The 11261-nt window shown below is 32.5% G+C and overlaps 1 protein-coding gene across 2 annotated transcripts; it reads right to left on the reverse strand.

Moving 5' to 3' along the window:
* Positions 1-2510: 2510 nt before the first annotated feature.
* Positions 2511-8104, reverse strand: LOC111370672 (nudix hydrolase 2-like). Of its 2 annotated transcripts, none has more exons than XM_022992499.1 (9): positions 8008-8104; positions 7681-7896; positions 5834-5899; positions 5593-5730; positions 5344-5421; positions 5058-5090; positions 4894-4928; positions 4048-4156; positions 2511-2842 (listed from the first exon to the last, which is right to left on the reverse strand). In XM_022992499.1, exons 2-9 carry the CDS (start codon positions 7858-7860, stop codon positions 2654-2656), a joined length of 828 nt encoding a protein of 275 aa, XP_022848267.1. In that variant the 5' UTR covers positions 7861-7896; positions 8008-8104; the 3' UTR covers positions 2511-2653. The 2 variants fall into 2 exon arrangements, with proteins under 2 accessions (XP_022848267.1, XP_022848266.1); XM_022992498.1 differs by having other exon boundaries at positions 5040-5090.
* Between the last annotated feature and the right edge of the window lie 3157 nt (positions 8105-11261).

The raw sequence follows: 11261 nt of genomic DNA on the forward strand, positions 1-11261 counted from the left end.
TAATAATAATAATAATATATCTGTATTAGAAAATTAGAAATTGACAAAACTATTGAATTTTACATATTTTGAAAATTCATTTTTTCATTTTTTTTATTTTTATATATTTTTTCGCCGGTCCGATTTGGTTTTAAACCGCAATTAAATTTCTCAAACCTAAACCAAACCATTTTGACCGGTTTGGTTTGGGTCAAAACCATTTCGTTGACGGGGTTCACGTGGCACCAAAACGACGGTTTCTAAAATGCGGTTTCGGTTCGATTTTTCGATTTTGCGATTTTTACTTACAGCCCTACTTCAAATGAATATTTGTACACAAAATTTTGAAAAGTAGCATCATCTACGCTCCCTATCAACTCCTCCAACATGCAAGGTGAAACCTCAAGTTATAGAGAGGAAATTGATGTCTCCACAGCATAGAATAGCATTCAAGACCCAGAAATAGAGCGTGAAATGCCAATTTAGAAAAACTCTTTCCAAAAATAATTATAACTCAACTAAGCATACTGCATGTGGTACTTTTTCATTGTTAGTCGAGGAACAAGTCATTATGGAAAACATGAATATGACATGCCTCCAACACATACTTACACTTTTTATTTTTAAGATAAACCTTAGCATATTTCCTCTCAAATATAGAAATCGGTAATGGGTAAATAAATTTTGTTGAAAGCACGGTTGTAAAAGGAAAAGAAAGAGAACTTAAAGGGATATAGATGGCAATTATCACGGGAGAGAGACTTGGTACTAGTCAAATGTAATAGCCGTCCCAAGGCAAAAGAAGAGGACAAAATTGAAGAACACCATCTTCACAAGAGAATCCATGCTACAAAAATTTCTCGTTTACTTGTATTATTTCTAACTTTTGTATCGACACAAGATGGAATGAAGGGACAATGAAAAGGTAGCTACCACACCTTTGGGATTTATACTAGTACCTCCATGGTTCATATGACCTTCTAATAAGTTGAAATGACTATTTTAACCTTGACGATATAATTATTATTTGACTTTTGCCTTGAACTTGAATTTAATGTCGCCTTCTTCATCATGAGAGAAGAAATTCAGGAGATGGGAAATGGAGGGTAAAGGCTTAGGTTGGTAGCTCTTAATATTATTCCTTACCACTTGTTTTAATGAGAAATTATTATTTGACTTTTGCCTTGAACTTAAATTTAATGTCGCCTTCTTCATCATGTAGAGAAGAAATTCAGGAGAATGGAAATGGAGGGTAAAAGCTTAGGTTGGTAGCTCTAATATTATTCCTTACCACTTGCTTTAATGAGAAAATATTTATGAATGAGGCTTTGGTAAACAAGCATACAAGTTTTAAGTCAATTTCTCAAGCCAACGACACAACTGTACTGGCAATAAATATCTTTTCTTTTCAGTACTAACAACCTATTTAGCATCCGATTGGCCCCCATTGATATTCATTTCATTACATTTTATTTTTCTCTCTCCTATTTTCAACCACACAATTTTTCATAAAATGATATTACATGTAAATTGAAAACTTTTCTTTCTTTTTCAACCACTCATTTTTCAAAAATACTATTCCACCCATATTCATTTATACAAAATGAGGGCCAAACGAGGGTTAGTGTAGATTTTTTTGAATAATGTTATTCATAGACGCTCATTGCATTAGTTGCCTTAAGTAGCATCCTACATGATGGTTTGTAATTTGATGCATTAATGTGTTAATTTTTTCCTATTTTTTCCTCGTGCATCCAATTACTAACCACCGTATGTATGTTACGTATGACAACTACAGTAATGAACGACTGCAAATAGCATTATTCGATTTTTTTGGATTAGATTTTGTGATAATGGATATTTTTGGAGAACATATGATTTAATTAGCAAAAAAAAAAAAAAAAGTTAAAATCCACACGCGACCTTATTTTATTGAGAGAATATGTATAGGCCTACATCGACTGGCATGTACCTAACTTTTATGTGACATTTTGAAAAATACTGTATATTTACATTTGGGGAGGGGGGAGTCATGCAATTTCATTAAAATAGTGGTGTTTTTTAATTAATTTTGCGCAATGAGCCTCAATAATCGAAATACATGGATGAAAAGGCAATTAAAGTGGTCTGTAATTTGATACCCTGAAGTCTCGCTCCAATTTGTCGAATAATTTTTGACCCTCAACTCACCGTTGTAATGTCAAATAATAACAGTAACGATACAACATGATAACAAAAATTTTAGTTTTTTGCCCCTTGGGGCACATCCAAGTTGGCGAAACAATCACATTGGGAGGCTTTGGAACCAAGCCTGGGGAGTTCGATTCCTGGTGGGAACTTTTGATCCAATAAAAGAGGAATTATTGGTGGATTAATCACTATGGAGGAAGGCTCCCTTTGGGGAAGGAGTAAAAATCGTGTGGGAACCTGGGAACTAACAAGGGCACATCCCGCGATTTACCTCCCTGAGCTGCTGAGGGGCCGGAGGTTCAGGGACGAGGATATAATTTGGCGCAAGCTGGGACATCTCGTTAAAAAATAATAATAATAATAATTTTAGTTTCTTTTCTAATGCCTCGTGCGTCCACACAAGCCATATAAGTTTACACAAAGGAAGAAAGAAACATATTCTACGACTCTGTGATTTAACAATGTGTTCGAGTACAAGCAAATCTTAAAAGTCTAAGTCCTGCGTGTTCAAATACAAGTAGCATTTCTTCTTAGAAAAACTAGTTATTGTAGGCACTGCAGAGAATCCTGAATACACTCCATCTTTCTTTCTTCTGCAAACATCGGCAACATACCGAAGAAGCTCGTGTTTTTGAACAAATGGTTGGGCTGCATATTCTTCGTATGGCATCCACTGAATAGAAATAAACAGCGCAAATAAGACTTAAGCAACGCATATTACCACAAAATAGACATTTCAAAGTTCTTTTTGAAGTTCAGGTATATACAAAAAAATTGAGATCCACTGTCCATCCAATTAATTATTGACATATCATGTTAAATTAACATGTTCAACTTTTGATGGACAACAAATTAGATAGCAGATCTCAATTCATGCAAGACATGCATAAGTTGGCTTTACTTACATGAGAATTGTTCAAAGAGAATTCTATAGAGTAATTCAAATGCAATAGCTACTGATTCAGAAAAACTATCCAAACAAGAATTTCCCACATGAAAGCCACCAAGTTGTGCCACATGTTCACTAATACACAGATGGCTTTTATGAATTGGTGCCAGTAAGTTTAGCATGTTTAAGCCGAAATATGCTATTAAGGATTTCTTTATGTAACCATCGAGAGCATGCTCGACACATGAACAGATAAAGCTAACTTTTGAAAAGAAATCAACTGTGGGGATCCAAATGCTACGGTATTAAAGGTTAGCGACCTAAATACCAAGAAAAATTTGGATGAGGACCTTAAGTGTTCATTTGAGTTTAGAATAGGGGCTCTAAGTGTAAAGTTCCCTCGAATTTATATGTGTTGCTTGTATGGTAATAAAAACTTGAAGAACATGTTGCATATGCGAAACATGGGAAATCAGCTGTAAATAGAGAAGAGGGAGTGGGTTACATGCATTGTCATAAAGAAGAAAGTAACTTGGTTTTTGCTACTGGATTCAGAAAGATTTACACGGCTATGTTGCATGGACACACGACACGGACGAGTTGACATGTGATTTTTAAATAACGTTGGACATGGATACCTTGAGGACAAAATTAAGTTCCCTAAAACTATTCATCTTTTAATAAATTTAATTCTTTTGTTTATGAAATCTTTTAAATTAGTTGAGTAGCTATATGTTATATTGAAATAACTTTAAGTTAAACTAGATATTAGATTGCCGAGAAGGAAAAATACACATAATATATGTCAGAGTGTCCGAGGAGCGAGGAGTATCAATGATGGACACAAGTCCTGTCGGACATGGACACATTGCCAGTAGCACCTGTAGGATTGCCCAGGCATCATAGTTACATGGTGACTGATACTAAGTTACCCAACAGATTTTCTAAGAAAATAACTTCTTTACCATAATATGCTGACTAGAATATACCTGTGCTGCCTCTATCTCTGATTCCTGTGGCTTGATGTCAAAGGAGAGTGGTTGCATCATGCACACGAAGAACAAATCTGACTTGTCAAAGAACGACTTGTGGCTCTGCCTGGAAATCATGGCATGGATTTACTCAATATACAAGGCAGCAATAAACTGAAAATCTATAATATATAATATATTAAAATATCACATCAAGGGAGAATTATTTTCTGGACGATTTTAACTCCAATTCAATTATTTCAATAATACCTTACTTTTCGTTTTTTGATATATAATAAATACTACATAATTATTGTCATTTATGAAATTTGTGTTATTAATTCTCGATTAATTAACATTCACATCAACCTATATTCAAATTTTCACTTGATGAATTATGAATTACATGACTCTAGAGTTATTATAAATGAATTTATTCATATTCATATATCTAAAAATTTTATTGGGTGTTTAAATTTATGTATTAACAATTATTATCATGTATCAAATGTAATATAAAAAAATTGCTCATTTATAGTATTTTATCATAGAAATTGAGTTTTGAGAGTACAATTTTCTTCTATTAAATTTTTATGCTAAATTTTATTTTCTTTAATCCGTTCGAAACTCATCAAATTATTTAACAAATTGGTACCAAATATTACTTTTAAATCACTTATAAAGTATTTCAAAATAATGTACAATGCATGTTCAATTTTGACTAGTAATAGTAAAAGGGCGTACACTGGTCTCAATAGATACCACATAATAGGCAAAATATGTACAAGTACATAAACAAGAACAAGCCCATAGTTCAAATGCATTAAAACAAGAGAAGAAGAATGATTTTGGGTAAAGGAGTACCTGAAAGCTAGTATTTCTAAAAAAATTGAATCAATCTGAAATAGAACAAGTAAAGAACAGCATTATTAATGGATTGTGCACATACTTAAAAAATGCAATTTATCCGAGTATGAAAATAACAAAGAAGTTGTGCACTTTACACTTACTCCTGTCTCTTCTTTTACCTCTCTCACTGCAGCATCACATATATCTTCTCCCTGTAGACATAAAGATATAAATGAAGAAAAGGCCTTTGGCGCTTTTTCCTTGAATTTTGCTAAACAACCCGCGCCATTCACCGCACCGATGACCGTACCCTCACATGGCGCACGGGTCCCACCTAAATAAAAAAATAACGACCCCATGTGTATGTGTGTGTGCGGTCACACCCATGCGGGTCGTGTAGCGTGGTACTATTTCCTTTTATCTTTTTTCTTTAAATATGGCAATAAAATTACCAGTCGGACCTACCTCATGAACAACTCCTGTAGGGAACTTCCAGACATCCGTTTTACCGAACTTTCCATTCTTTTCCTGGACAACTAGTACCTTATACAGAAAGCTGAGAGGTTAACAAAAGAGCCCAAAGAAATAAAATACGCAAAGATCCACGCAGAGTGCAAACCCAACTGGAGCATGGTTGCATCTTTTCTAAGAAACTTACATAAAAATAATCACCTAATAAGGCTCACATAAGAGAAAAAGTTGAGCTGGATATACCTCATTCTTATCATTCACAACGAAAGCGCCGATACCGACTTGATGTGAGGCGCTAGCCGGCAGCGTATTAGCAATACTGGGAAGCCATTGGACAAGCATAACGTATTTAGGTTCTGCATGGTGATAATAAAATCCTTCCTGAAAAACAAAATATTCGCGATAATTATTGTCACCAGCTTCCTTGTTTCTTTGAGGATAAGATTCTTCATCAAAATAATTCTAACGAGAGACATAAACTAACCTTAACAGCCGGCTCAACAAGATTTACGAGCTCAATAGGCATTTTAATCCAGACACCTTTTTTCCCCTGCAAAAACATCCACCTAATGCTTAGTACGTGAAAAATACTTTCTTTTTTGCTGAATTCCTCCTCCTTCAGAGTAAACTATGTAATGGTTACTAAAATTGCTATAAAGCTGAATGGTTATCAACTCGAAAGTCACAATTTCTTGTAGTGGTCATATATGAAACATTACCAGCTTAATCTAAGGAGCTGCTACTGGAACTTATCCTTTCTTTCCTCCAGCCATATAACCTAATCCCTAATATTATTTATCTAATTTTCAGTAATCTTCCTACGCCCTTATCCACCCCCAACCCCTTGTTTCCCCTCCACTGTTTTGCTTATTTAGCTAGAAACTGCATTTTGCATGCCATAAAGAGAGTGTCCAACCGTTCGATATGTAGCAACAATCAGCAAAACTAAACAAAAGCTTCCATGGAAATCAACAAAAAATTTGATTATGCAATAAATGCCCACCATTTAACATTATAAATTCATTAACATATGCATACTTAGACAAAAATCAAAAAAGGATCTTCAGAATCTCAAATATCTGAAACCTAATGTCATTCACATAACTTTTGAGAGGTATTTTCATTTCTGTTTTAGCAGTATTGATTTTGTAGATTACAGTACACATCTGCTATTCACATCATGTATCACAAGTGACTTCATATAAAAGACATGCAGTGTCAAGGAAGTAGTGCCCAGTCTGTAATATTTCATGTGTTCAGAAAACAATGCACCCGAGCAAATAGAAAAAGACAGAAGTAAAAAACTATCTATGTTATTGCAAAATCAAAGGTTTTCCATTCTGACAGGTATCCTATATTTTTGCAGCCAGTCCTTTTGTTTGATGCCGTCTTATTGATGTTGAAGGACAGGTTTGTCTTCCTGTAAGAAATCGTGTTCAATAGAAATCCTCAATAAAGCATTATTGCTATCCACAGGATGGCCATATATATATTCCACATGTTCTGAACACGAATCGTTTAGCATTGTATTAGATCTTGTCTTTCCATTTCTTTTTTCAGGGATCCGATAAGAGAGCTTATTTGAAGCCAAAAGAAAAACTGAGAACTTCCAGAAAAGTCAGTCCATTTTTTAGCTTATACCAAGAAACAAATCCCAGTTTATGAGCAGAATCCAACTTCAATTGAAAACTTGAGCCATTAAAATCTTGGGCCAACATTTGTACATTAATCTTTATTCTCTTAATTATTCTCTTAATCCCAGTGTTCTAAAAAGTGCGGCCGAGTCACGAAGTGCGGGTGAAACGCCACTCCTTGACATTAAACGCAAAATGAAGTGGTCAATTGGCAGTTGATAGCTTGTCGCCGACTAGGCACACTTTATTAATTTTTTTATTCTTTTATTTTTTCTATTTTAAAAGCCTTGTATTTGATTTTAGAAAATCGTATAATTGTCTAATAGTAGGAATTATTAAGTAAATATAATTTTTTTTATAATTTTAAATGTTTTGAATTTGTTATTTTAATTATTGATTGATTTTAGAATGATTAAAAATTTAAAATAATATTAAAAATAAAAATAAAAAGCTTTTGTACAATTTGGCCTCCACGCCTAGCCGCCATATACGTTTTTAAGAGAGCATTGCTCGAGACACCTTGCAAAACTCCGTTTCAATTTCATTCTTAAATCCAGATTAACCCAATTTCCCTACCACATCATTACACACACACGAATATAAACTATCAACCATTTACAGCATTAAGGCAAAAATAATATTGCCAAAATTGAGACAATAACTGAGTTTAATGAAAATGTACAAACAAATTCAATACCTGCCGTCTCCAATGGGAAAGCGAGGCTCTAAGTAAATAAACAAAGACACCAGCATCCATGGGCTCATTGGCCATTTCCACCATGACTCCTCCATGGTCATCATTTCTGGCCTTTAATATTCTCTCCACCTGCTGATTTTGCTTCTCAGATAACACCTGCGATGCGGGGGAGGAACTCATCGAGGATCGGCTATTCAAGCAAAGTCCAAAATTTCCCTGAAACAATCAAGAAAGACCCAAAAATGTCTAGCTTTCAAGAAATAGAAAATATTCAATCACTTAACAAGATCAAAAAGAGTTAGATTCAGGAATTCATAAATTTTGAACCTTTGGCTTTGATGTTCGGTTTTACAGTGGAGAAGGGGCGTATTTTGGAATTATAGAGAGTTCTTGAAGTTGTTTTACAGTGGAGGGTCGAGATATAAATTTCATGCATGCCATTGTAGCAGATATATACCAGTATTTTATAGGGATTGGGTGGACGATATACTTACGAGAGTAGTCGGTAGCTGTCTAAATTGAATATTTTTGACTGCATTCGCCCAACGTTTTTCAAATTTCCAAACAGGTTCTTTGAATCGATATTTGATTTGGTCAAATTTCAACCTGTTGATTAAGCCCCGTTTGACCTCCATTTTTTAAAAATAAAAATGGGTATAATAATATTTTTTTTAAAAATGAGTGATTGAAAAGAAAAGAAAAATTTTCGATTTACATGCAATATTATTTTATGAAAATTTGTATGATTAAAAATATGAGAAAGAAAAATGGAATGTAATATAATGAAATTTAATGAAGGTCAAACGGAGACTTAAGTTGTGAATATTAATTATTAAGTCGTGGGTAATACTCAATGCTTCTTACTTTTCGAGGTTACGTTGAAACAACTTTAACTAAAAAAAATTCTAACTGGAAAAAAATAGTTTCACTTTGTTTGTAGGAATTAAAATTAGATATTTTTAATAAATGTTGCTAAAAGTTGATGATATATAGTTCAAAAGTTGTGAAATTCATTAAATATGTTATTAAAATTAATTGTTAACTTTGATTTAGATTAAAATATGAGTTTCAGCAGGTATCGAACAAGGATTTGATTAGATAGATCAAAAGCGACTTTTGTGTCTCAAAAATTCCTTTGACTTTTTAAAAGTCATGTCAAACAAGCATTGAACCCGTGAAAATTAAATTTTTTTAATAAATTTTGATAAAAATTTGTGAAATGTGTAGTTAAAAATAATTATTAAGACTATGTTTGGTCCATATTTTTTCAAAAATCTAATTTTTTTAATACTCATTTTCAATTACACATTCATCTATAAAATAATTTTACACCTAAACTCAAAAAAAATTCTTATTTTTTAACTACATATTTTCTAACAAAAGATTATTCCAAAATGCATTTTGACCCAAAAAATGGGGCTCAAGCAAGGGCCAAATTTCTTGGACCCCATGAAACGTGTGTTAATAATGAATTTTAAAAAAATGAAGTATAAAAAATGGGAGCCAAATATGCACTCTGTGGGTGGATAGTATTCATGAATCTTACAAAATAACTAAGTAAAAAGCAAGTTCGATCGAAAATGATTATATGCCCCTGTTTGGGAGCCATTTTTTAGGAAATTTGTAGAAAAATTCTAACCGTTGAGATACCAGGTGGGACCCATGGTAGAGAGAAACAGTCAAAAAGTGCGGCTGGAATTTGAAATTAACGGTCAAAATTATCATTCTTTTCCCTTGAAAANAGTCAAAAAGTGCGGCTGGAATTTGAAATTAACGGTCAAAATTATCATTCTTTTCCCTTGAAAATGGCTCCCAAATAGGGGCTAGATAAATCACTTCCCAAAGTAATTTGTTTTAAATTGTGATATAACAAAATGTACATGTTTGTCAAAGCTTAAATTATAATTAAGCTACTTAAATAGATTTTTTTATCTACACATTTGTACAACTCGCAACTAGTATCAATTTATTATGGGTACATTTCATAGATACTACAAGTTATAATCATTAATTTCAATTTAAGCACTATCCTATCGTGCACGCTTGCTGTTTTGAATATATATGCTTATAAACAAAGTTATAAAATCAAGACTCTGATTTTTCATTTTTATTTTTTTTGCAATGTCTATGTTCATCTTTGAAAGTAAAAAATTGTGCAAATTCTTTTTTGTATTTCATGTGTTCTGAAAGTTTTTTTTGTGATTTAAGCATTACTATCTATCAGATAAATATCGTTAATGAGTAAGTGTTTTTTTTTTTTAGTTAGGTAGTGCATGTTTAGTTATCAAGTATAATGTTTATAAAAGATGTCAATGTCTCCATTTCACATATTTTCTTCGAATTGATTGATTTCCCCAAAATATCGCACTAAACAAGACATTGAGTAACAATGTTAAGTACATGGACTATCACGAGGTAAGGGTTGCTTGATTATGTTTAAAGGATCTTGTGTTGGTCAGTTTGTACTGTTTGAACAAGTTGACTTATGTTATGTGCACATTAAGTAAGCGAACATCTATCAATTGATGCGATCTTGACAAAATACTCATGATTCGAATTTATTATATAAATAATTTTATTGGTGTAAATTGCTATTAGTGTATCTATTTGGGTTCATGAGAAAAAGAACGACAAACACAAAAATGCAAACATAGCAATTGTAATTGTAAGTGACTAGTCACCCAAAAAGTGAGGTGAGCTAGGAATAGAGGGAGGGAGAAAATGAGAAAATCAAGCCGAGCTGGAAAGGTGTCGTCGTGACAGTGCTAACTAGTATTGAGTAATGTACACTCTTCTTTTTAGTGATTTTTGTGCAGCAACTAAGTAAAATATATGCTTACTACTATGCTACATTTTAACTTGACAATCCTTAGCTACACAATTATAAGAATTTAGTAAAATAAGACATTATCTTGTGAGTTGTTACATCTCGATTATTTAAAAGCAACATGTCACTTAATTGATTGACCTACTTTTATGAGTAGTTGTTTCACTATAAAATGAGATGTTGGTAAAAGATTATCGTAAACGATATGACAAATTGTAAATTACACGTTTTTTTAAATTTGTTGATTGTATTTTCCTCAATTATTGCTCCACAACATTATTTCGATTGCCTGAACTTATGTCTTTTATTGATATCTATTTTTATAAATGTTTTTTAATTAAAATTTATTTCCACGATAATCAAGCATAGAAATTTTGAGCGCCAAAACATTCTTTTATAATTGTTTATATTTATAAACACTTAAGTTACTTTTTATTTACATATTTTGAATGATTCACAAGTATTAATCACTATCTATCACTCATATTTATTAATTTATAATTTAAACCGTTTATAAATATTTTCCAAAATACGCTCGATTATTGTTCTGCTAGGCGCATTATGACAACAACAACAACAACAACAACAAAAAATTTGATCATAAACACTTGGAATAAAGAAACAAAAATCTTTAAAACATAATTCAGATTAAATAAAAGTTGAAATGTCTAATTATCTTCCGTTTGATAGTTAGGAAATTATAGTGTGTGTTTATTAGCTCCTGTTGGAGTCCCCATTTGGGTCAAAATGTATT

Source organism: Olea europaea, chromosome 21 (genome assembly GCF_002742605.1).
Source record: "Olea europaea var. sylvestris chromosome 21, O_europaea_v1, whole genome shotgun sequence".
NCBI lineage: Eukaryota > Viridiplantae > Streptophyta > Magnoliopsida > Lamiales > Oleaceae > Olea > Olea europaea.

Coding starts and splice junctions, on each gene's coding strand:
- LOC111370672 (XM_022992498.1), bottom strand. CDS start 7,860: ATGAGTTCCTCCCCCGCATCGCAGGTGTTATCTGAGAAGCAAAATCAG. Junction 4,929..5,039: donor AGGTAAAAGAAGAGACAGGA/GTAAGTGTAAAG, acceptor GTTCTATTTCAG/ATTGATTCAATTTTTTTAGA. Junction 4,157..4,893: donor TTAGAAATACTAGCTTTCAG/GTACTCCTTTAC, acceptor CATGATTTCCAG/GCAGAGCCACAAGTCGTTCT.